A 27142-nucleotide genomic window follows, 5' to 3' on the forward strand; every position below is an offset into this window, starting at 1 on the left:
TGTTATGAATGTTTTAATCTTTTGCTTGATTGGAATTATATCAATATTTTGGTACATTTTCAAGAAATATTTATGTTATACTTTTCAGTACACCATACAGTACATGGACATATCTTATGCTGAGAAAAAATAAAAAATAAAAAATAAATAAAAAAAATAAAAAAATCAAACTCAGATTTATCCTTTGTACAGACTTCAGTACAATTACTGGTACAGAGAACATCTGAATAGAAAATGCACTACAGCACCTTATATTGAAGCGTTCATATAAGACTTTAAAAGGGGATCAAAGTGTACACATTAATCAAATCTAAGAGATAAAGATTCAGTACTATGCATGGCTAAATCCTTAGGCATCATTGTGGATATGTACCCTGACACATCAATTGAATGCCAGGAAGTAATTTATTCAATTCTCAAGCTATCCTGACACAGAACTATATTTTCTTCCTCTTTCCAATTAGCTGAAGTAGTTAAATTATCTGCATGAAAGAAGATAACAATTACCCTAGAGCAGGGATGGCCAATCTGTGGCTCCGGAGCCACATGCGGCTCTTCAGAGGTTAATATGCGGCTCCTTACCCTAGGCACTGATTCTGGGGTGGAGCTATAGATGTTAACTTTCCAATGTGCTTGGGGGTGCTCACTGCTCACTCCCCTGCTCTGCCCCAAGCCCTGCTCCCCCCACCCCTTCCCCCAAGGCCCCTGCCCCTTCCCCTGTGCCTGCCATGCCCTCACTCCTCCCCCACATAGCCTCCTGTGCACCTGAAACAGATGTTTGCGGTGGTCTGGGGGGGAGGGGGAGTAGGCACTGATTGTTGGGGGCTGCTGGCAGACGGGAGGCGCTGGGGGCTGGGGAGTAGATGAGGGGCTGCTGACGTATTACTGTGGCTCTTCGGCAATGTACATTGGCAAATTCTGGCTCCTTCTCAGGCTCTGGTTGGCCACCCCTGCCCTAGAGTATTAAGACATTTTTCTTTCAATCATTTTCTTCCTTCTACTAAATGACTGTATGGGAACTAATGCCAGTTACAGCTTAAGGGAATTTGCCCTAGGTCTTTGGTAAGCGCTCTCTCACAAACACACATGATTTGTAATCATGTCAGCTATGTGAAGAAACCCTATAACTTACCTTTTAAAATATTAATTCAGTATTATTCAGTAAAGAAATGTAGCTATTTTAATGTGGGTATATTTATAAAGTTAAATTGTGTGGCAGGTAATACACCATAGAAGATAGCATCATTAATATTAATGATAATGGTAATATTTATAGGCATTAAATATCTTGTTTCTGAAAATTATTTCATATCTTATTTTTCAAGTATTCTTACATACTTATTACAAAACACCTAATAATGCAGTAAAAACAATTGCCTAAATGCAGTCAATTGTTAAAATTGGAACTGTACATGCAATACAATTATTTGTGCATTGCCATTTCTAGTCAACTAGAAGCACAAAATATTCAACTGTTTTTTAATTCTATTTCCACTCATAATTATAACTTGTGAATTCTTATAATTCTCTGAGGAAAAAATACACACAATACCTTTCAATAGAAATGGTTGAAAAATTCAAAACACCTTTCACAATTTTGTCAAAACTTTGAAAATTCAAAAAGTTTTCACTAACTCTTGTTTTCCTACATTTCTGATTGGGTGATATCATAGTTAAGAGCAATGGCACTTGTATTGCTCCTCCATGGTTAAGGAAGGGCACCCACTCTCAGGCTTCTGGCTCCCCAGCCAGCACCTCTTCTGGGCAGAGGCCTGTGTCTCTCTCTCTCTCCATCCTGACCAGGTTTTTCCCAGGCTGCACAGTTTCCTACCTACACTCTGAGTTCCCAAGCAAGCCAGACTGTTTAAGCAGGCCTTCTTTGTCTTCTTCTTAGAGGCTATAAACAGGGTAGTTACCCACAGTTGTTAGCAAGCACATTTATTCTTAAGGTAAAAGCATGACAGGAAAAGCATATTAAAAACAATTTTTAAAACATCTAATAAGTTTACCAGAGATCACACCTTCCCCCCAAACTCCACAAAGACTCTGATTGGTGTCAGTCCTTCCAACTCTTCCCTAGAGGATTGGGCCCTCCCTTTGGACCGAACGTCCTGCCCATTTGCTGGATCAGAACCAAGGCCCCAAGTCAGTTTAAACTCAGTTTATTTATCCAAAAGTCCATTCTTTGTCTGCTGGTCTCTGGAGAAGCCAGTTTGAACCAGTATATGCAAGTCTCTCCAGGTGGTGGTGCCTCTCAGGAGGTTTTTACAATCTGAGTGAATTTGCCTAATCATATCCCATTGTTCTTAGTTCTTGGAAAGCTGGGGCCCCTCATGCCATGGAATGACATAGAATACCTGGCCCACAGTGATACATAAATTTAACACAGTAAGATTTAACTTAATTCAGTGAGGTCTGTCCAAGATATTGCAGGATATTGCCATACCTCTCAGTCAGAATTTTGGAACACTATGGAGCAGAACTGACTTTATCCTGAAGAGGTATCAGGAAATGTGTGCATATGATTAGAGATCTCCCTGAACTCTGCAAGTTTAACAAAATGTATGGAAAAAAAAATCAGTTTCCTGATATGAAATGTCCTCACAACTCAGCTTATTTTATGCTGGGTGATTTACTTCATTTCCATGTGCTGAGCCATTTGATTTTGCTTTAGAATGCCATCTGTCTTTCAGCAGAGAAGTTTAAAGTTCCTCTCATTCCATACTCTGTGTACAGCAGCACATGATGAATGACCAAGCGAGGCCTGAATCATTCAGACTCACGTAGTGTAGGACTGTAATACAAAATACCTTTCATCTGTTTTACAAACATTATAATGGAATATCATAAAATAATCTATTTGGGGGGTTCAACACACCACCGGCTCTAGCAGTACACTATGGGTAACATTTTAAAAAGTGCCTTTGTAACTTAGGAGCCCAAGGACTTGTCTACACACAGAAGTTGCACCAGTATAACGTAAAATCAATTTAATCAAACCAGCACAACTTTTGGCACGTATCCCCTTCTGTAGGTTTAATACTGGTTACATTGGTTCAGCTTGCACCTGCACATTTATCAGTGCAAGATAAACAAATTTCCATACATTTAATCCTGCATAAGTGTTGACACACAGAGTTGCATTAGTTTAACTACATTAGAATAAAAATCACAGTTTTAGTTAAACTGGAACAACCTTGACCAGGCCTAACTCACTTAAGCATTTTTGAAAATGTTACCCTATATTAATAGGGCCCTACCAAATTCACCGTCCATTTTGGTCATAGGATTTTAAAAATAGTAAATTTCATGATTTCAGCTATTTAAATCTGAAATATCAGTGTTGTAATTGTAGGGTCTTGACCCAAAAAGGAGTTGAGGGGGAAATCACAATGTTATGGGGCTGGGGGGGGGAGGAGTTTGCAGTATTGCTACCCTTACTTTTGCGCTGCTGCTGGCGATGGTGCTGCCTTTGGAGCCGGGCAGCTGGAGAATGGTGGCTGCTGGCATCGGGAGCCCAGCTCTGAAGGTAGAGCCACCACCAGCAGCAGCGCAGAAGTAAGGATGGCCTGGTGTGGCATTGCCACCCGTACTTCTGCGCTGCTGCTGGCAGGGCACTGCCTTCAGAGCTGGGCACCTGCCTAACAGCCGCTGCTCTCTGACCGCCCAGCTCTGAAGGCAGCACAGAAGTAAGAGTGGCAATACTGTAACCCCACTAAAATAATCTTGCAACCCCCCTGCAATTCCCTTTTGGGTCAGGTCAGGACCCCCAGTTTGAGAAATGCTGGTCTCCCTTGTGAAATCTGTACAGTATAGGGTAAAAGCACACAAAAGACCAGATTTCCCGGTCCGTGACATGTTTTTCATGACTGTGAATTTACTAGGGCCCTATGTATTAATAATTAAGTTGATTTGCTTTGTTACACAGTCTAAAACAGTTATAATGATCAGACTAAACTGGCCCATTTTTGATTATTATAGGGTGACTGATCGTTATTGCTATGTGGGAAGTAAGTGTGTTAAGGATGTTTGCTTAAGTAAAACTTGAGCTGATTCTCTTTTCATGCATGAAAAAGGGAATTAAGGAGCCAACACCTTCGTCAATGAAATTCTTGTTTGAGTAACAACTTTAAGATTTGGCTCAAGATTAATGAAAATAACACTGTGTGTATGCATGTTTTCAATTTTTGATCACACCCAGCTCCGTTCTCCACTGTTTTTTTGCCCTGTTTTGAACATAACCCCTACACAGTTGGTTGTAGGAAGAGTGATCTTTCTGCACTGCCATGAACCAGGCTCAGATCCAATTCTCAGGATATTTTTACTCTTTGAGCTGGCAGGAGGCAATGTGTTCAGACCTCACCCAGTAATGCTAAATTGCCTTGTTTCACTTGGAATCACAGAAGTTAGTGATGAGGGTAAAAACTGTACTAGGTCATTTAATCGATTTCCCTGCCAGTGCCAGCTTGTCCCCTATGTCTACTAGATCTTATTTATTTCTTGGCTTTTTTACCAGGTTCATCAGAGAGCCTTATGAACTGTAATGAATCAATGAAGATACTAAATAAGACCAAAGCTGACACAGAACCTAAAGATACCCCAGCTAGCTGCTTTCTTGAAAACTTGATACTTTGGAGTTTATCATTAACTTTTATTTAAATCCTTCAACAAGTTTTCAATCCATAGGACAATGCTTCTTGCTAAAGCTTGCCTGTATTGAGTGTGAGATTTCATGAAATAGTATCAACTGCAGTAACAGAATCCAAGCATTTTATCAACAACTTTTCCTGCATCCAGTAATTTTGCATTTTGCGAGCAGGAATGGGAGTAATCAAGATCATACAGACAGGTTTCAGAGTAGCAGCCGTGTTAGTCTGTATTCGCAAAAAGAAAAGGAGTACTTGTGGCACCTTAGAGACTAACAAATTTATTTGAGTATAAGCTTATGCTCAAATAAATTTGTTAGTCTCTAAGGTGCCACAAGTACTCCTTTTCTTTTCAAGATCATACAGTAAGAGCTATTCTTCACAAACTCATACTACTTATTTTTCAAGATTCCTTTACTCTCTAGAAGTTATGTGATTTTCTTTCCATGATTAAGGTGAATCTTTCAATGCCATTCTTAGTGGATCCTCAATGCGGTCCTGAAGCAAAGGATATGTTCAAGGATTACTCTAAGTACTAATCATCAGTTAGAAGTTATAAATTAAAAGCTGTTCTGACTCAGAAATTTCAAGTATTGAACAGGAAGTTTTTTGCAGTAGCAACTTGTCTGCAGCCTTGATATTTTACACAGTAATGTGAAATGCAAGCAAACCTTAGCATGTTGAAAAAAGGCCTTGATTTGGTGACACACAGGATGCAAATGCAAAACACAAGATAGCTTTCGCAAAGACTGAGTTATTCATCTATTTTTGTTCCATTCCTCTGACTTCCTTTTCTCCTCTCCTGTCAGTCAGCGTAATAGAGTTGTCTTATTAAAATCTACTGTATTAGCAACTCTTCTCACACATCACAATCAAACCGTGATCAAGCATCAGCCATGCGTTCATTGGCACACACACAACAACTCACCACTGCAATATTATTAGTGTTCATTTTTACTACAGAATCGCCTTCATTTTTTAGGAATAATCCCTGTGAGAGGTGATGGATTGCCTGTTTTGTCTATTAGATACAGATTTAAGGTGTTAATTACCATTATTACAAGCATCCTTGTTGCTTTTGCAGGAGGAGGATACCTGATGGCAGGGAGCAGTAGATTTCCAGAGTACATTGGTGATGGCTGGTTGATTTTCACTAGTCCTGGTTATATCTGAATTGTTGAGGTTTATCCCATATACACCATCCTGGTACACTAGAGATGGATTTGATTTGTTGAGACTGTTTAGTGACATCTGTACTAAAGTTTCATTTATGAAGAATGAATTTTCAGCACTTAAGCTCTCCGATTGATTATGTCCCATTATCTGAACAAGAGAAAACAAGGAAAACATGTAGCTAACCACTTCACCTTTGCCTAACATCATCAGTCCCCTTCTTATATTAGCTGCCAGTAAGGGTGAAATTCATAACAAATACCCACTTTATTCATCAGGTGCTCGGATGAACACATTAAGCCAGTTGTGTTGTATATGAATAATCAGCAAGAGTCTGCTAAATAATGTCTCAACTCCATTCATAATACAAGAAAACAAATCAATGTTTGCCAATGGGAAACAACAAAGGGTCAGATCCAGGGAGGAGCTGAGCTTTTGCTGTTCACTTTGAAGGGGTTAAACTCTATCCCTCTGCTCAACAGTGGACCATGTCACTTAGAAAGAAGGAGCAGAAATGGCAAGATAACCACTCCAGTTGCAAATTCATAGAGGCTTTTAAAAAGTCATCAGTGTCTTCTTTTCAAACAGATTTTGAGAGTGTCATTCTTTCAACAGGCAGAGGGGGTTTGTTAATACATGAGGCCATCACTGAGACAGCCTTCAGGGACAAAGACTGAATTTCAGCCATGGCAATGAGGAGCTTATAGCTTTTAAAGGAATGGGAAGCAGGAACTTGATACTGGGGGCTCCCTAGACCGCTCTGGTGTTCCTCTCTCTTCATCACAGTCTGTTAGCATTTCTCCCACCCATTAAAACATTCAAATAGACACCCCCACTCCCTCCATTACAGTTGATGGGCAGACTCTTTTTTGTCATCCCTTTTAGTAAGTCCTGACCAGTGAACCAAAGTGCATTGGAAACTGAAATACTCTTCAGCTGCACCAGTGCTCAGATTGGTAACTATACAGATTTACTCACATTCACACTGCTTTCACCAAGGTTAGATCAAATAGGGAGGTGAGTGGAAGGAGGCCCTCACTCACCTCTCACTTTGAGCGCTGGCCTGGACCGAGCCTCAGCTGGGGCTGGTCAGGGACATATGTGGTTTTCTGACAACTTTTCACTCTCTTGCCCCCAACTCCCAGGACTGTTGGGGGCGGGAATTTGGTTCCCTTCATAGCTCAGAGCAGTCTCAGAGATTTTGCAAATTGTGTCGTCAACTGACAATGGCCCCCACCAGGCCTTTAAACCATCAGGGTTTGCTGGCCTGAAGCACAACCCCTCCTGCCTGCATCTGAGATGCCACTTGTGAGAGAGGATGACAGAGCAGGTTTTATACCCAACAGGGATTCCCCCACTGAGGAAAGCCCCAGCTGCTCACTTGATCCAGCACTGTTGCAAAGGGACTGGAGCAACTGTTGAGGATCTGTCCCTTAGAATTTTCTAGACAGTCTGCACCCCAAACATGGATATAGCCTTCCTTTGAGAAACAGGGGTGTTTTCTTGCTCCAGAAAACTAAACATTTCCCCAACTATTTAATGGGAAAGCAGAAGTGGCTGAGTAAAATGTGGACATGATGATTCTTTCTATTTCCTCAGGTTTATACCCATGGGCCGAGTGTCATTCTGCAGTGCTCTCAGCCTTTGGGAAACCCTTGGATGCTCCTGAAGCTAGGTCCCATACACACCAACTCAATACGTTGCCAAGTGAAGTATCAAACTTGTCTCAGAAAAAAATTTCTCCAATTTCAGCATCTTAAGGGTAGGTCACTATAATAATATAGACTGGCTTAGGGTAAAATTATTGAAGGGAAATCATGTACCTCATTGCTCCCTGAAGATGGAAATGCTACAGGCAGACTGCTCTGGCGGCTGTGTTTCCAGTGCCACAATATCTTTTGTTGCATCTTCACGTTATCTCTTTCCTTTTCCACCATCCTCTGGCCCTCCCTAAGCCTTTCCAGGTTCTGCTGAAACTCCTGCAGCTGAAGCTCCAGTTCTCCCCGGTTCCGATGAAGAAGCTCTTCCTGACATAGGCAATCTCTCTCCCTCTCCTCCAGCTGATTCTCTCTTATCTCCTGTTCCCGTTGCTGCTGGTCACACTCGCGGGACCAACGCTGCTGCTCCTGTTGAAACTGTTGCTGAAGTTTGTGTATATTTGCCAGTTCTTCCCTTTGTTTTTCCAAATTTCGGTATTTTTCCTGATCTAGCAGTAGGTTTCCACGAGAACTGTGACCCCAACTGGTCCTTTCATGCTCTTGCAGTAGTATCTTATGGATCTCCACATGGCTGTCCTGGATGGTTAAGGCCGCCTAGTCACCAAAACCAAATATTAATTTCCACCTGGTTTTGAATTTTTTTAATAAACATTATGTAAAAATATTACTATTTTCCTTAAGCATCAGCACTCAAGTGCTTCTTTGGAGTCTATTCATCATGAACCTAAGAACAGCCATACTGGCTCAGACCAAAAGTCCATCTAGCCCAGTATCCTGTCTTCCGACAGTGGCCAGTGCCAAGTGCCCCAGAGGGAATGAACAGGTAATCATCAAGTGATCCATCCCCTGTCACCCAGCCCCAGCTTCTGGCAAACAGAGGCTAGGGACACCATCCCTACTCATCCTGGCTAATAGCCATTGATGGACCTATCTTCCATGAATTTATCTAGTTCTTCTTTGAACCCTGTTATAGTCTTGGCCTTCACAACATCCTCTGGCAAAGAGTTCCACAGGCTGACTGTGCGTTCTGTGAAGAAATGCTTCCTTTTGTTTGTTTTAAACCTGTTGCCTATTATAGGAACAGAATTCTGTATTCATGCATGTTCTGAGAGACATTTTGTAAAGAACTGAATCATTTCACTCTTTTTCAGGGAGTTTCTAGTTAGTGATGAATATTATCATCTCATTTTTATATTACAGCCATGCCCAGAAACCCAAATTAGGATCAGGGCCTCATTGTTCTAGATGCTATATTGTAATAATAACAATAAAGAGAAAGAGCGTATGCAGATAAACCTGAAATGCAGCTTTTCATCAGTAGATTTCAAAGAGCCTTACAAAAGGAGGTCAGTATTTTCATCCCCATTTTACAGATAGGGAATCTGAGTCACAGAGTCACAGACTTGCCCAAGGTTGCCCAGCAGGCAAAGTGAGGAATAGACCCCAGGTCTCCTGAGTCCTAGTAGAGTGCTCTATCCAGTAGGCCACACAATCCTTGTCTCAAAAGAGCTCACAGAGAAAAAGGATGGTTCAGTGGTGAGGGCACTAGCCTAGAACTTGGGAGATCTGGGTTCAAGTCCCTGCTCTGCCACAGACTTCTTGTGTGCCCTTAGCCTTTCTGTGCCTCAGTTCTCTCATTGTAAAATGGGGATATACAGCACTTCCCTATCTCACAGGGGTGTTGTGAGGATAACTACATTAAATGACTGTGGATGAGGTCCACATAAATACATAGATGAAAAAAGCCCTGTTTATTTTGTTATAGAGTAACTACTTCTTTCACTAAGAATTCACTAATTGTACTTAAGCAATTAAGCAACACCCTGCACTGGGGCTGGAGCTGCTGAGGGAATCCATTCCAGCAGGAATCACCTGAGGCTTCCAAGTGACTCCATTATAATTCCTCTAAGGTTGCCAGGGAAGTGCACCCTGGTGCAGTGACAGTCTTTAGCTGGGTGCAGTGTGCACTTCTCAATTTCCCTGGCTCTTGCTTACTGTATTGGCTCAGCTGCATTGCCTAGTTTGGAAGATGGGGAGGACCATGGTTCTCTCTCCTTGCTCCTCTCTGCTACATATGGTTGCTACTACAACAGAAGTAAACTATCATAGTTCTTAACATTAGGGAGAGATTATGGCTGGCCCCTGTGCAGAAATTTAAGGGGTGGCAAGATCACAGTGCCCTCACCCAGGAACATTCACCCACTGCCAGGCCCGGTCTGGGTCTACAATAGTGAAGTTGTAGAAATGATAAAATAATTAATTAACAATTTCATATTTCGCCAAACTATTGTATTTTGAAATTTTTAGGGAAGGAAATTCTTTAGCCATTAGATAAAATAGATAGATACTCTGGCAAATGGGAAAAGATCAGTGGCTCTGCCTGCCCAAAAATGCCCTAAATCTTATAATAAATGACAACAGAACTATGCATGTATATAGGGCTGCTCATTCAAAAGTATCAGGCCTGGTCTACACTTAAAAATTAGATCCACCAAACTATAAAAGCGGCAGAGTCCTGTGGCACCTTGTAGACTAACAGACATATTGGAGCATAAGCTTTCATGGGTGAATACCCACTTCATCGGATGCATGTAGACTCAAGACTGTGATAAATTTCGAGCCCTGATTGCCATGGACAGGTTGACGAAGCCCCCAGTGTAGATACAGCTAGGTCGATGGAAGAATGCTTCCACCAACCTAGTTACTGCATCTTGGAAATATGGATTAACCTCATCAACAGAAAAAGCTTTCCACTGCCTTACAAAAGGACGTGTCTACCGCCTTGCAGACGCTTGTGGAGTAGACAGCTATGCCACTGTCGTGCTTGTAAATTATATGTAACCTCAGATACTTTACAAACAGTAATTAATTAGGCCTCACAACACCATTGAATGTAGCCAACCAATTATTAGCGCCGGTCCAAAACTTCGCACTGAAAAATTTCCTATGGGAAAATGTGGTTTTATCAAAATTAAAATTTTTCATGGGAAATGTCATTTTTAATATTTTTTTTCAATTTTTCTTCAGCAAAAAATATTTCATTTCAAAATGTCAAAAATGTGTCATTCTGATTGTAAATGTCAACATTTTGTGTTTCAAAGTTTCTGAATCAAAATTTTTCAGAACTTTTCCTTCCAGGAAAATCTTTGATATTTCAACGTTTTGTCTTGATGTGAGATGAAAACTAATGTTAAAATATGGGATTTTTCCGTGGGATGGAAATTCCACTTTTTGACCAGTTTGGGTAATTGTACCCTGTTTACAGTTATGAGGTTAAATAATATAGCCAAGATCATACAGCTGGCAACAGAACCTAGAAGTCCAACTCCCAGCAGGTTACTCTACGCATTAGACAAAAACTGTTCAAAGTCTTGGCTTTGTTGTTAGAAGTCAGGAATCTATTATGCAAGAGCTATCTGTGCAATTTACATAATCTGGGGAGTGTTTTAATTTAAATATCCAATTTTTCCAAGATTCTGAATGGTATCTTCAGAAAGGAGATAAGGTGCAATTTGACTGATTAGTTTAGATCCTCAGTCTTATTTTCTCCACAACCCTTTGGATTGTACACGCCTCTCCTGGAAAAAGTTTTCCAAAGAAGTATTCATCTGAGTTCTTGGAAGGAGAATATCATTGTAGCATAATATAAACCAACACGTGTTATATTACTTTATTATTTAAATTACGCAACAGTAAAAAGTCAATAGAATGTGACATGGTGACAGTGTCTGAAAGTAGGGGAAGATAAAGAAACTTTTTCTAAAGGGAAACATTAATAGATGTATTACTGTACGAAGTTAACAGAGTAATCACCTGTATGCTGTACAAGAGGCGGGTTAAATTCTGGATTGCTTGTACAATCTGGAAAATAAGAGAAGGATTTTCAAAACTTGGAAAAACTATAAAATTTAACTAAATAATACATTCATATTTGGACTTTATACTCACCTCAGTCGGTGTAGAATCTGAGAAATTCATGCATTCTACCTACAATAAATGTAAATACATATAGCTGTGAATATCTGTTATAAACTTTGAAATAGGATATTCTAGATAATGTTTTTTCCTAGCCCAAATACCAATATTGCTAACTCATGCAATACTAAGTCAAACCTTTTTATGTGTCATGTGACAAAAGACAGAAACAGTAATCTATGAAGACTAATAATTCACCAACACCAGAAATTACTTGGAAATCACTAGCGATCCCAAGGACAACTGTAAAAACAAAAGTATTTCATCCACAATTTTAATCCCCACGTGGACAACTCCTGCAGAGAAATGATATTTCCATTAACACTTTGTTTCCTTGACAATTTTGCAATATAGTATCCTGATTACAGTATGTACAGTACAGTGACTTGTGTTAAAGTCAGTTGTAACAGATTTCTGAAGAACCACAAGCTATGTACTAACACAGCAAGAAACCACAACAGGGTTTATATTAACAAACTATGGTGAATGCCTTAGATGTGTTATGAGGCATGAAGCAGAAGGGTGAGTGCATTCAGCCTACTAATATGCATCCTGTCAAAGCTTGTTGCTATTGGAGCCGGGTCATTAATTCTACATTTCATTTTTTTCTAAGAACCTTTTTAAAATTTGGGAGTAAGAGTTTGGGCGGGGGTGGAGAAGTTACCCACAATCCTTCTATCACCAAAAAATAGCTCCTATGAGAAGGATGAGGAAAATCAAATAGATAAAAAGCCAGACACAATCCTTTCTAGACTACTTTGAATACACTTGCTATGTGATTACTGTTACGCTGTTTTTGGTTGCCTAGAATATCTGGATTCTCTCTCACTTCTCCATGACAACAGCAGCATCTTCAACAGCACTTTGTGGACCAAAACTCACTGCTGATCTTACTTTCTATTATAAAGAGTAAATTAGGGGCCTAATTTAGTTTTGATAACCAAAAGTGACGACGGAAAGGCCACAAGCTGCTGCTGAGAATGCAGCCAAGGTCAAGAAGGAAGTGGAAACATTAAACTGGATACATTTTTCCCTTCCCTTTCCCTCTCCATCTTTTCTGTCTTCCCTCCCCACTGTAAACACTTTAGCTGAAAAGCTGCTCCTTTAGTGCTGCTCAGCTCTGCAGCAGATTCCCTGCTGAAGTCCCAATGCAGCAGGAGCAATAAAAAATGGAAAAGCTGCTGCCTGCTCTTGTGGCTCGGTTGCAGAGCTGAGTAGCACTGAAGAAGAAGCTGGGCTGCTTTGGTTAAAATTGCAGTGGGAAAGAGGGGGACCATGAGGCAGTGAAAGGGAGACAAGGAGGAGGGAAGGGAAAGAGAAGGACAGGAGAGAAGGTTGGCACAGAAGGCAGGGCAGAGGGGGATTGCTGTAAAATCCTACAGGTCTTATGTTAAATGAAGAAAGAGGAGTGTCTATGGGGGAAAAGATGACCAACCATTCTTCCTTATTTAGTCTTATTAAACCTTTTAAATTCCATATAATGGGCATGAGATGGAACTGAGATCACAGCTGTGCCCGGCTGGCAGCTGACATCACTAAAAAGTGCCGAATGGGACAATCAGAACATAGTATTGAACAATCAGTGCCCATGACCATCCTCTAAGACAGTGGTTTTCAAATCGTGGATCGCGACCCAGTACTGGGTCACAGAATGGAAAGCACTGGGTCGCGGCAGCTCTGATCAGCACCACCAACTAGGCTGTTAAAAGTCCCATTGGTGGTGCTGCCCCGCTAAAGCAGGCTAGTCCCTACCTGTTCGGACACCTTGCTGTGCCCTGGAAGTGGCCAGCAGCAGGTCTGGCTCCTTGGCAAGGGGGCCACAGGGCTCCGTGTGCTGCCCCTGCCCCAAGCACTGGCTCCGCACTTCCATTGACCAGTTCCCAGCCAATGGGAGATGGGGAGGCGGTGCCTGCAGGTAAGAGCTGCATGGAGCCACTTACGTGCCTCCGTCTAAGAGCTGGACCTGCTGCTGGCTGCTTCCGGGGCGCAGTATAGTCCATGGTGTCAGGACAGGCAGGAAGCTTGCCTTTGCGCCGCTGACTGGCAGCCACCCGAGGTAAGCCTGTGCCCCAACCCCGGCCCCAACCCAGATCCCCCTCCTGCACCCCAACCCCTCATCCCCGGACCCACCCCAGAGCCTGCATCCCATCTCAGAGCCCTGACCCCCTCCCACACCCCAACCCACTGCCCCAACCCTGAGCCCCTCATACACCCCAACCCCCTCGTAAACCCCAACCCCCCCAGCTCTGTTGGACTCTGGGCATAACAATTTTCTTCAACTGGGTCACCAGAAAAAAAGCTTGAAAACCACTGCTCTAAGAAAGGTTTGAGAACATCGCCTGCCCTTGAAATCCCTTGTCTCTTCTCTTGTGTGTGCTTGCTCTGCCACCTCCTGGTGGCTGATTTATTGCAAAACAGGTTTCAGAGTAGCAGCCGTGTTAGTCTGTATTCGCAAAAAGAAAAAGAGTACTTGTGGCACCTTAGAGACTAACTAATTTATTAGAGCATAAGCTTTCGTGAGCTACAGCTCACTTCATCGGATGCATTTGGTGGAAAAAACAGAGGGGAGATTGATATACACACACAGAGAACATGAAACAATGGGTTTATCATACACACTGTAAGGAGAGTGATCACTTAAGATAAGCCATCACCAGCAGTGGGGGGGGAGGGGAAAGGAGGAAAACCTTTCATGGCGACAAGCAAGGTAGGCTATTTCCAGCAATTAACAAGAATATCTGAGGAACAGTGGGGGGTGGGGTGGGGGGGAGAAATAACATGGGGAAATAGTTTTACTTTGTGTAATGACTCATCCATTCCCAGTCTCTATTCAAGCCTAAGTTAATTGTATCCAGTTTGCAAATTAATTCCAATTCAGCAGTCTCTCCTTGGAGTCTGTTTTTGAAGCTTTTTTGTTGAAGGATAGCCACTCTTAGGCCTGTAATCGAGTGACCAGAGATTGAAGTGTTCTCCAACTGGTTTTTGAATGTTATAATTCTTGAAAAAAGAAAAGGAGTACTTGTGGCACCTTAGAGACTAACAAATTTATTAGAGAATAACAAATTTATTTTCTTATTGCAAAGCAAGAAACTAGTTCCCAGCTGTTTTGCCTTGGAAGCCCGAAGTCTGCAATGGGTCTGAATGTGTCTCCTCAAGCCCCAGGTGGGATTGGTACATCTCACCTAGTTTTTGTCCATTCTCTCTCACTTTTACCCCTCTGATCTCTTTTTTCCTTTGTGTCTTTTCCCTGTCATTTATAAGCATTTTTACAATTTTGCTTTCCATTTTAAAAGATCCCCCCCCATCTTTCTCTCTCTCTCCCTCTTTCCCCCTTTTTCTGCTTCTCTGTAAAGCTCCCAGTTTGCCCCTTCTCTCTATAGGAAGGCCTTAGTTTTTGCCCAATTTTAATTTCTGTTCTAACTTTCTGAAAAAGCTTCTTGCTGCTGCCTGAAATGTTTCATATGTATGCTCCATTAGGGAGAGATTTTTGAGTCCAAGAGTGTGGAATAAATTGCATGAGTTGTTTAAAGAGTTAAGAGATTTTGAAATATTGGTAGTTTCTCTTATTTTAAATTGTTCTGTTTTGTGTCCACTTAAAATTCAAAAAAGTGACTTCTTGTAAGAACACCAAGCCTGTTTTATATGGGAGTTGGTAGTGAGGTGAAAGTCATCGTGGTAAGGACAGCCAGCACAAGTCCTATTTGTGCCATCAGAGATCTATGCCATGCAGGGGCTTTCACTACCATGTGTCAGAGAGGGGAGTGGAGGGAGTGCCATTATCTGCCCAACATAGGTTGGTGTTAAGTAGCGGGTCAGGATGGATCCAGGAACCTTAACATTGCACAAGTGGCATAGAGTGGCCCTGCAGCTGCTGCTCCAAGCCCTCAGGCTTGTAAGGCTGTCACAGTTAGCTACAGTGACCTTCATTTCACTTCATTTCTTTATTTGGGCTTAATAAAATGCACCCATCCAGTGCTGTGGGCACAGATACAGTCCTTAAATATCACATTATTATTATTTATTTATCTGCACTGCAGGAACCTCCAGTCTAGATTGCAGTACCCATTGGGGTGGGTGCTATACAAACACACAGGAAGATAGATCATTTACAATACCTTATCCCCCATCAGAGAGCCTGCCTCTTCATTCACGGCATGACAAATCCTGGGACTGAAGTCACAAGAGCCTTCATCTCCTTTCATTTCTGTAATTAGTGATGAAAACGCCAACAAAATGTGTGGGGTGGAGAAAAATAAGAAAAATGCTAAGCATTACACAATACATTGCTTTTCTGAATAGAGAAACAAACAGCACAGTGTGTGTTAAACTTACAGTATGCTGAAATTACAGATATACATAAATTGTCCCCAACCCATATATAGATGCTGATGAGAAAATACAACTGTGAGAGAAAAAGTGGCATTTCTTCCTTTTCTATCTCAAAAAATAAGAAATGCCCAACTTGCAAAAAAACAGAAAAACAAAACAAAACCACACCCAACAAACACGTTATGAAATAAATATAGCTGGAACTATACTGTATTAGCAGTTTTACAGGGTTTAGTACCAGAATTTTCAACTGGTTAAGAAATCTACATTGTATAATGGCTCTAATGATTGGAATGTCAAGCTCTGCACATCAATTGATATATAGGGCCTCTCATGAAAGTCAGCAGAAATTATTTAAAAGGCAATATATGCTTGCTATGGAGTTCAACAGAAAAGACAAGATAGTGTATATTTTATACATTTATGAAATATTAATGTGGACTGGAGGGCAGTACACATCAAGGTGGATCCTCATCTGGTGTAAATTATCCACTGACTTCAATGAAGCTAAACCAATGTACCAGGGGAGGATCTGATTTGTTGTATTTTTTTTATTACTACTATATTGTTCTTTATTGATCCTAGACTGTTATGGATTGCAGAAGGCTGGGAAACATCCCGAGATAATTAGTACTGTTATCTGGGCAAGTAAAAGTGTCAGGTTTTACTTACGAGTAGGAGATTCAAATATTTCATCAGCACTAAGTGTGTTTGTCAAGCTTGCTTCTCCAGTACTCTCCTCTGATGAGCTGTTTGTGTCATTTGCTTGTGATGATGTTACAGCAACATGGAGGCTTTCAGCTGGAGAGGAAAATGTGTGTTACAAAAACCACTGAAATAGCTGTATTCTGCATAAATAATTACAGTATTTTTGTACTGGAAAGTGATCCCCTTGGCAATTGCTGTAACATTGAACTCAAAACCAGGATGTCTAAGACACAGTTAAGAGCAACAGAGACGGGAAGGAAAATCAAAATTAAAAATGGGCAGAAAAAGGAGGATGTATGCATACTCTATTATATTTAGTTGTAAGTGACTTACACAGGGTTCCCATATACATTATTGTTTTTAACCCTATAACCAAGAGATAATTATCTCATCAGATGCACCCTCAGAGAGGTCAGGCTCCACTATGAAAATGGAGATACATCTTTCCAGCATCTAAGTAATAACTTTCTTGGCAACTGATGAACTTACTTTGAGAACTTGGGGTTTTTCACTGTAAATCTATGTATTTCTCAGCAACAGAATGATAACATTATACTCAGACAGTACATTTAATTCAAATATGGACTTGTTTGAAATAACAGAAGAAAATATTCTTTCATTCATGAACACCTCCAAAACCTGGAAAAAAATTTTCCTACAGATTTCACCCATTATCAGTCACAGTTTCCTTCTTTGACAGGGTCGGATGGGGGAAGCAGTAGACGTGCTACATCTTGAGTTCGGTAAGGTTTTTGACACAGCCCCACATGAAACTTTCATAAGCAAACTATGAAAATGTGATCTAAATGAAATGACTATGAGGCAGGTGCACAACTGGTTGAAAAACCATACTCAAAGAGTAGTGATCAACTGTTCACTGTCAAACTGGGAGAATGTATCTAGTGGGGTCCTGCAGGTCTGTTCTGGGTCTGGTACTATTCAACATTTTCACTGATGAGTTGGATAACAGAGTGGACCGTTTACTTATAAAATTTGTGGAGAACAAATTGAATATGAACCAACATGATGAAGTTGTGAAAAAGGTTAATATCATTCTGTGGTGTATTGACTGGAGTGTTGAATGTAAGATACAGGAGGTCCATATCTTCTTTGCACTGCTGAGGCCTCAGCTGGGTACTGTGTCCAGCTTTGGGTACCATGTTTTAAGAAAGATGTGGACAAACTGGAGAAAGCCCAGAAGAAAGCAACAAAAATGTAAAAGAGTTAGAAAATCTGACTTATGAGGAAAGGTTAAAAATTGGGCATTTTTAGTCTTGAAAAAAAAAAAAAAAAAGACTGATGGGGGACCTAATAACAGTTTTCAAATATGTCAAGAGATTTTATAAAGGGGACATTGATCGATTTTTCTCCATGTCCACTGAAGATAGCACAAGTAGTAATGACAGGTTTCAGAGTAGCAGCCGTGTTAGTCTGTAGCCGCAAAAAGAAAAAGAGTACTTTGTTAGTTTCTAAGGTGCCACAAGTACGCATTTTCTTTTCTTTTTACAAGTAGTAATGAGCTTAATCTGCAACAAGGGAGGTTAGATATTAGTAAAAACTTTCTAACTATAAGGGTAGTCAAGTTCCAAGGGAGGTCGTAGAATCCCCAACACGGGATGTTTTTATGAATAGGTTAGACCTGTCAGGAATGGTCTAGTATTACATGGTCCCTTTTCCAGCTCTACATTTCGATGACTCCATAAAACATGCAACCCACAGCACCACAGCAGATGTTTCTACTATGTATTCACGTAGCTCAACCCTGCTGAGCTTTTGAGACCTTGCTAAACCATACCATAAAGCAATTTGTCTGCAAACTCAGTGGATATCAATGGATTATTTACTTCAAATACCACCCTCGGGGCCTGTCTAAAGCATAGGAGCTGGAGCACCCACAGAAAAAAAATTATGCCCTTCCTCCCATGACATACTTCCTGCCCGCTGGTGGCCCCACTGATCAACTCGTCCCTCTTCCTCCCAGCACCTCCCACCTTCCACAGATCAGCTGTTCCGTGGCATGCAGGAGGCGCTCGGAGGGAGGGGGAGGAACTGGGCCAGAAGAGGCTAGGCAGGAGTGTAGTGAGGGTGGGAAGAGGCAGGATGGGAGCTTGGGGGAAGTGGTGGAGTGGGAGCGGGGCCTGGGCCTGAGTGGGGGCGGTTAAGCGCACCCCGGAGAAAGTTGGAAGCCGGCGTCTGTGATCTAAACAGTCGCTGCTTCATTTCTTTCTAGATAATCTCACCTTCCCTGAGTGCTGCTGCCAACAATGAGGAAGCCTGTGGCATTTCTCCAGAGTCAGGTTTGATAAGGAGATGTGGTTCCACATGGACATCCTCAAATCCACTCATATCTCCAAGCTCTGCATAGATATGCAGCTTATTTTCCAAATAACTGCAGATCTGCTGGTCCTGGTTACTCAGAGATTCTATTAACCAAATTTGGACATATTATGTTAGCAATAACACCATTCTGTTCTGAAGGTAAACTACGCTTCCCACTCCTCCTCTTATCCATCTGCCACATTATCATTGCTAATTCAAAGCTACTACATACTTACAAACAAAGCCAAGGAATGACTCAGTTTGCATGATACCTTTTGTAAACTGAAAGGGACAAGATTCATTCCGTCCATAATCTGCAGTGATGAAAGTTGACCCAGATTCTGACAAAGTCCCCACAGTGGCAGAAAGTCTGACCTTGAGGAGTTCTGATGATGCAATCTTGACTATACTGTGAGCCCCTCAGCCATCTGATGCAGCCCCCAAAGTGGGCAATTCCAGGAAGCAGGCCTGGCTAAGGCAGCTAGAGGAAGTGAGGATTAAGTGTATATCTAATTAGCCTCCACCACAAAAGTCCAAGTGGAGATCTAAAGTTGTCCTCCCCATTATGACCAAATGCACCCCAGTATTCATATCATGCATGCGATTGTAATCTTTGTACAAAATATGTCTTGTGAGGTTTCAATAATTTGCAGGTCAATAATATCATGATGAAATGTGTGTAGCAACATGATATGTAAATTTATGAACATAAGCTGAAATTATGAATGAAATGTGTCCACCAGACAAACCAGGGCGAGAGGGGGGAAACCTGTTTTTCAAAGACAAAAGACAATCTGGCTCCTCTAGCCACATGTCATCAAATCTGATTGATAATCACCCATTAAGTGGCCATTCCTTGGCAGCGAAGAAGGTGGGGCAGGAATAGATCAATCTGCATTTTTACAAACAACAACATGGAACCTCTTTCACCACTAGCTCTCCTGTCTCAATCCTCACACTGGGAAGGAACTTTATCTAGGGTTAACCCTCAGGAAAATGCATTTCAAAGGCTGGCTGGACTGTAACAGTGAGGGGCAAAACCACTCCAGACTCTCTCACTCTCTCTTCCTCCCAAGAAGAGAAAGGAACCAGCCTTTGGACTTTGTGAGAGATCCTGACAATAAAATCTGATCAACAATATTGCTGGGAACCTGAGGTAAGAATTTTACCTTGAATCAAGTCTAGTTTGTTAAGTTTTAGTTACTAGAAAACATTCTATCTTTATTTCTCTTGTAACCATTTCTGACTTTTATATTCACTTAAAATATCTCTCTTTGTAGTTAAACTTGCTTTAATCAAAACTAATCGTGTGTAGTGTTTAAACTGAATTGTTTGGTTACTGCAGTTAAAGTAGCAAACTGTTGTTCACTGACCCCTTCCAGAGGCAACAGGCCTGTAATATTGGAACTGTCCAGGAGAGGGCTTCACAGTGCAGAACACATACATTCGGGGAAAGTTTGGGACTGGAAATGTGTTGAGGTGACCCTGAAAGTGGTTACCAAGGCTGCTGGAAGCCAGAATGTGGCTGGCAGGCTGCAGCTACACACAGGCACACAGGGTGTGACTTGCATGCTGTTTGTGAGCAGCCCAGGTTTGGAGTGACAGCAGCAAAACATTGTGAGGCACCCATGGTTGCACGGCAGGCAGTAACAACCCCTCACAGGTCTGGATTACACCCCTGGAATGTAATACTCAAATGCTAGCAACTCTACCACATACTCTCCCCTGGAGTCAATCAAGCAGCGAAGATGTGCAATTTGTGTCTCACTGTGTCAGAAGTGCTAAGCCTAGGCTTAAGTGCTGCATGTTCAGATAATATACAACAAAGTAGTGACAGATGAGTAGTTATAAAGAGATACAAATCCATGTTAACTACTGAAGGTTCAGGCTATTTTGGTAAATAAATAACTATACCTGTTCAATGCCTATTTGAAAACGTCAATTTCTTTGGCTTTTTCAATACTTTTTCTTGTATTGATTGCAGTGGGGTAAAAATATAAAACAGGTGGATGCAATGAAATATCAAAAAAAATGTCTTAGGCTCAAGTCACACACATCAAAGCACTCCCTTGCGTTACCACTTCTGAAGCTAATCTATCAATCCAACCACCCTGAAGTCATCACTATGATGTCCGAGCACCTGTTGTACATCTCTTTATTAGTCAGTAATCCAGATTATTTTTTACACCCCTAACTCTCTGGCAGTGGAATTTTAAGTATGGTGTGAGAGACACTGTACCTTGACATTTTTGAATCTTGGCTGCTTTGGCCTCGGCTATTCGTCTATCTTCATCAGATTCGCTAATTTTCCCTTCTTCCTCTGGGCAACTTTAATGGTGAAATGCAAACAAAGGCAGATAAAGTAAAATCTGTGTATCACACACACAGAGACATTTTTCTGCCGTAAAAAATAAAATGCAATGTTAGCAACTTCTGCTCTAACAGAGAAGCAGACCTTCTGTAACTTCATTTATAATTAAGTAGTTTGAAACTAAGCTCGCTGTTCCTCTTCACCATATTAGGACTGCCAAAAAAAAAAAAAAAAAAAAAAAAGAGAGCTACAGCTGTGCAAAAATGTCATAACAAATCTTCAAACCTAGCAAATACTCAGTCCAACCTGAGTTCACTGAGATTTGCAAATTGGGCAAAGATTGAGACCACACCTACTTCTTACATGTCCCCGTTCTGTGGGCTAATAGTATGCCTTGACCCTTCCATCCAATGTCTTTAAGAATGAATGGTTGGCCCCCTCATAGCTGTGGTACTATGAAGATATTTTGGGGGATTATGAGGAGCTGATTTACCTTGTCAACTAAGCCTGAGGCAGCAAGCCAGCTGGCCATCCTAGGAAGATATGAGGGAGATTTCCCAAGGACATGAGAAGTCTGGAGGTCTACAGCACCCCAGAATATCATGAATACCAAACACTAGGGGAAGGGAACCTGAGCTGGCTTGCACATGAGATCTCATAGGGAAAGGATGGAAGCTCTGAGAAACTCAGCTGTTTGGCCAAGTTTCACTCTGAGGTTTGGGGGTTTATGTGAGCCGCAAACTCAAAGAAAAAAAACTCCATTTCACCACTGAAACATATGGGTGACTCTAGTGAGTATTTGGCAATGCACTAAACCTTGACATAGAGTAGTGGGAGCCAGATACTGATGTCAAATGAACCTGAGCCCACTTATGCCATTGCTGAATTTGGCCATGGGGTGAAAATCCACGTGAAACAAAACCAACAAGCAAAATGGCTTGCTGAGCTCCATGCAAGCCTGAACTGACAGGCTTGGCACAGCTCTAGTGATATACAATTCCTGCCATAAGACATGCTGCTACTTTGCATGGTAAAAAGAAATACAGACACCTTCCTGTACCTTTCCACTGCATCTTGAATCTGCCTCATCCAGTTATTGCGTTCTTCTTTAGAATTTGTATGAATCTCATACATCTCAGGCCCTGCAGATGAAGCACTAATAAGAAACATCCCTCTTTCTTCATTGGCTACCTCTCTTACTATCAGCTTCTGAAGTGATATAACTGAAGGCTTCTGGTCCTATAGAAAATAATCATGACATATGCAGAAGAAAAATTATCCTATTACAAAAGATAAGCATTTTTAAAAGCACAATCGTTACTTTGTCAAATTAATCTTAGTCTTGACTTTTATGGTCACTCTCTAAGGCCTGGTCTACACTGGGGGGGAGGGAAGGGATCGATCTAAGTTACACAACTTCAGCTACGTGAATAATCGACGTACTTAGATTTACTCACCGCGGTGTCTTCACTGTGATGAGTCGACAGCTGACGCTCCCCCATTGACTCCGCCTGCAACTCTCGCTCTGGTGGAGTACCGGAGTCGACAGGAGAGCGCTCGGCGGTCAATTTATCACTTCTACACTAGACGCGATAAATCAACCCCCGCTGGATCGATTGCTGCCCATCGATCCTGCGGGTAATTTAGACAAGCCCTAAGTGGATTTTGCCAAAGATCAGCTGGTGGGCTCAAGTTTTGAATGATCAGGCAAACAAATATTCCATCAAGTATTCCTTTCAAAAGTCAAATTACGATTTATTTTACACTGTCCTTGTGATATATTATTGGCTAAAACTGGTGTTTATATGTTACAAATGTGACTCTATCGTGTCATATAGACTACCTGGGTTAGTAATAATGTTTCTGTCTTTTTCCCTGATGTCTAATTGCATAGGTTTGTGTAGTGTTCCTCAATTTTCAAAACCATCCAAGCAATTTAGAAGCCTAAGTCCCATTGACTTTCTATGAGATTTAGGCTCCAAATTCAAGTAGGTGCTTTTGAAAAGTTTACTCGCAGACATTTTATATATTTGACATATAATGTACTTATTACTTTATTTGCAATTAAAATAAATCTTCGGTTTTGCTTTACAGATTTTAAATTTATTTTTATAAAAGAACTAAAAGAACCTGCTCTATTATAGACCTTCAGAATCAGGTGAGACAACTTAAAAACAATTTCTCCCTTCTCTTTTCTGCTCAACTCCCTCTCCTTAAAAAAGACAGTTACCTTTTCCGTAACTGGTGTTCTTTGAGATGTGTTGCTCATGTCCACTCCATATTAGGTGTGTGTGCTCGCCACATGCACCGGTGCCGGAAGATTTTCCCTCAGCAGTATCCATAGCAGTGCGGCTCTGGCACCCTCTGTAGATGGCGCAGTATAAGGGGCGCCGCTGACTCCCCCCACCCTCAGTTCCTTCTTGCCAGAAACTCCGACAGTGGGGAAGGAGGGCAGGCTGTGGAATGGACATGAGCGACACATCTCGAAGAACACCAGTTATGGAAAAGGTAACTGTCTTTTCTTCTTCGAGTGCTTGCTCATGTCCATTCCATATTAGGCGACTCCCAGCAGTTCCCATGGAGGCGGGCAGGAGTTCACAGCTGCACAGATTGTAATACAACTCTGCCGAACCCAGCATCATCTCTGGCCTGCTGAGTGATGGCGTAATGAGTCGTGAACGTGTGGACCAAGGACCAAGTTGCAGCTCTACAGATGTCCTGTCCCTGGATAGGATGTGCGCCAGGAAGGCCACTGAAGACGCCTGTGCTCTAGTCGAATGGGCCCCACCCAGCCTTTCTACCGAAGGTGATGTGGAAGAAAACGCTTTGGTAGGAAGGCTGGGTAGGGCTGCGGCTGAACCTTGTCCTTATAAAACACTGCGTAAGGCAGTTCTGAAGTCAAGGCTTTAATCTTTGAGACTAGTCTCACCAACGTCACCACCACCAGGAAAATGACCTTCCAGGACAAGTAGGAAAGGGATCAGGAGCCCAGCAGCTCGAAAGGTGGGCCAGTGAGCCTGGAGAGAACCAGGTTAAGGTCCCACTGCAGGACAGGGGCCCATACCTGCAGGCAAAGCTTCTCAAGGCCACTCAGGAAGCTGACAGTTATGTTGTGAGAAGAGACCATCTCACCTTCGATCGGCTGGTGGAACGTGGAGATGGCCACAAGGTGCACTCTAATGGAAGAGTGCACCAGACCCTGGGTCCTGAATTGCAGTAAGTTGTTCAAGATGGATTGCACTGAAGAACGCGAGGGAGAAATGCCGTGGTCCGATGCACAGCGGGAAAACCTCATCCACTTGATCAGGTAAGTTAGTCTTGTGGATGACTTCTTTCTTCAGAGAAGAACCTGCTGGACCCCCTCTGAGCAGGTACGCTCCTCCAGGTTTAACCATGGAGCATCCATGCTGAGAGGTGTAGAGACTCCAGGTTGGGTTGTAGTAGACAACTGTGATCCTGTGACAGCAGGTCTGGGCAGTAGGGAAGGGGCCTGGGAGGGGCCACTGCCATATTCATGAGCATGCCGAACCACTGCTGGCTAGGCCACGGAGGGGTGATTATGATAACCCGTGCCCTGTCCCTATTGATCTTCACTAGGACCTGGCTGACTAGAGGGATCGGAGGGAACACGTACATCAGACCCTCAGCCCACGACAGGAAGAAAGCATTGTAGAGGGAGCCCTTGCTCAGGCCCTGCCGGGAGCAAAACTGATGGCACTTTATGTTTTGCCAGGTGGCAAACAGATCTACTTGGGGAGTTCCCCACCTCTGGAGATCATGCAGGCCACCTCTGGGTGGAGTGACCACTCGTGGTGAGAGGAGAAGTCCCTGCCGAGGTGATCTGCTAGGGCGTTCCTGATGCTGGGGAGGTGACCAGCTTTCAGATGGATGCCGTGGTTGATGAAAAGTCCCAGAGATGGAGAGCCTTTTGGCAGAGAGCCAACAAGCGCGCTCCTCCTTGCCTGTTAACGTAGAACATTGAGGCTGTATTGTCCATCAGGACTCTCACCACTTTGCCCGCCAGGTGCAGCAGGAAGACCCCCACAGGCTAGCTGGACCGCTCTGAGCTGCTTGACATTTATCATGTAACTTTGTCTCCTCCGGAGTCCACATCTCCTGGGTCCGGAGATGTTCAAGGTGCACCCCTCAAGGTGCTTCCGACACTAGCTCGACAGATGGAGTGGGACTTCCAGGACATTCTCACGATCAGTCCACCACCGCAGCGAGGTGAGAACCACCGGAGGGATGGTTATGATCTTTTCCAGGTGGTCCTTGGATCAGGAATATGTCGACGCCAGCCATTGCTGCAGTGGCCGCATGTGGAGTCTGGAAAGGCGGACCACATATGTGCAAATTGCCATGTGGCTTAGCAGGCGCAGGCACGCTGGCTGTTGTCAGGGGAAACGTGAACACATCCATGATGAGGTCCCGAAACTTGTCTAAAGGCAGGCACACTCTTACCCAAGTCAAGTCGAGCATGGCCCCAATTAATTCTATCCTTTGAACTGGAACGAATATGGCCTTTTTGTGGTTGGCCAGTAGTCCCAAGGAACCGCATGTGGCTTGTAGTATAGTGATGTCACGTTGGACCTGAGCCTTGGAGCTGCCTTTGACAAGCCAGTCATCGAAGTACAGGTAAATCTGGATACCCCGATGTCTGAGATAGGCCGCGACTACCACCATACAGTTGGTGAACACCCTTGGTGCTGTAGCCAGGCCAAATGAAAGGACCGTAAACTGGTAGTGGGCCTAGCCAACCCACAGAGAAAACAGAGAAAGCGTCTGTGTCCTGGGAAGATTGCTATTTGAAAGTATGCATCTTTCAAGTCGAGAGAGGCATAACAGTCTCCCAGATCCAGGGATGGGATAATAGAGGCCAGGGAGACCATGAGAAACTTTAGTTTCCTTAGATATCTGTTGAGGTCTCACAGGTCCAGGATGGGAGGCAGACCACCCTTGGCCTTTGGAATCAGAAAGTACTGGGACTAGAAATCCTTGTTCGGGTAAGGAGGCAGGACCTCCTCCACTGCCCCCAGCTGTAAGAGTCTCTGAACCTCCTGTTCGAGAAGATTCTAGTGAGAAGAGTCCCTAAAGAGGGACAGGGTGGGTGGGAGGAGGGGTGTAAGTAAATTGGGTGGGTGTAGCCCTGCACCGCCATACTGAGGACCCAGCAGTCCGAAGTTATCGCCAACCACAGCAGAAGGAAAAAGGAAAGGCAGTGGCAAAAAATTGGGAAAATAGGATCCAGGAAACAGACTGGTAGGTTGCCTCCAGGCACTCCCTCAAAACCATTTTTTAGCTCCTTGCTTGGAGTTGGTCAAGCCCGACAAGGCAGAGGGTGGGGGCAGGTGGCTCATGCACCATCTGTAGTCCTTGGGCTTTTTGTGCAGCAGGTCCTGCCGGGGCTGACTCCCTTGCCCCTGAGGAAGTTGCAGTTTGAACCGCTTACGTGTTGGGCCCGGAACATAGAACCCCAGGGTGTTATGGGAGTCCTTCAACCCATGTAACTGCAAACATGGCCTGGCCATCGAAGGGGAGATCCTGAATCAAGTGCTGAGCTTTGGAGGACAACCCAGAGAGGAGCAGCCAGGATACTTGCCGCATGGAAATGGCGGACACCATGGTATGGGTGGCAGAGTGTGCAGCGTCAGATGCTGCTTGAAGAGCCGCCCTGGCAGTGGCCATGCCCTCATCGAGGATCACCCGGAATTCTTTGCAGGAACCTTCTGGGAGGGCATTCTCGAACTTGGCCACAGTCTGCCATATATTAAAGTCGTAATAGCCAAGGAGGGCCTGGTAGTTGGCCACCCTCAACTGTAAGCTAGACAAGGAATACATTTTTCATCTGAACAAGTCCAGTCTCCTGGAGTCTTTATTTTTTTGGGGTAGCTACGGGTTGCCCCTGGCGTTCCCTGTGATTAACTGCCTCGACCACCAGGGAATTTGGGGCAGAATGGGAGTAA

At 42.9% G+C, this 27142-nt stretch overlaps 1 protein-coding gene across 9 annotated transcripts in view; it reads right to left on the minus strand.

Moving 5' to 3' along the window:
* The window catches only part of ARHGEF28 (Rho guanine nucleotide exchange factor 28), a 207629-nt gene that overhangs the window by 17315 nt on the left and 163172 nt on the right, over window positions 1-27142 (minus strand). For 8 of the 9 annotated variants that reach the window (XM_043514682.1, XM_038403099.2, XM_038403098.2 and 5 more), the window contains 9 exons: window positions 22240-22418; window positions 21108-21196; window positions 18790-18972; window positions 16514-16642; window positions 15628-15716; window positions 11486-11524; window positions 11351-11398; window positions 7643-8131; window positions 5699-5969 (listed from right to left, as the gene is read on the minus strand). In XM_043514682.1, coding sequence (XP_043370617.1) covers window positions 5699-5969; window positions 7643-8131; window positions 11351-11398; window positions 11486-11524; window positions 15628-15716; window positions 16514-16642; window positions 18790-18972; window positions 21108-21196; window positions 22240-22418 — 1516 coding nt within the window. The remainder of the gene's footprint in view (window positions 1-5698; window positions 5970-7642; window positions 8132-11350; window positions 11399-11485; window positions 11525-15627; window positions 15717-16513; window positions 16643-18789; window positions 18973-21107; window positions 21197-22239; window positions 22419-27142) is intronic. The other variant, XM_038403100.2, reaches the window with a different exon arrangement.

This window comes from Dermochelys coriacea, chromosome 5 (assembly GCF_009764565.3).
Source record: "Dermochelys coriacea isolate rDerCor1 chromosome 5, rDerCor1.pri.v4, whole genome shotgun sequence".
Lineage (NCBI taxonomy): Eukaryota > Metazoa > Chordata > Testudines > Dermochelyidae > Dermochelys > Dermochelys coriacea.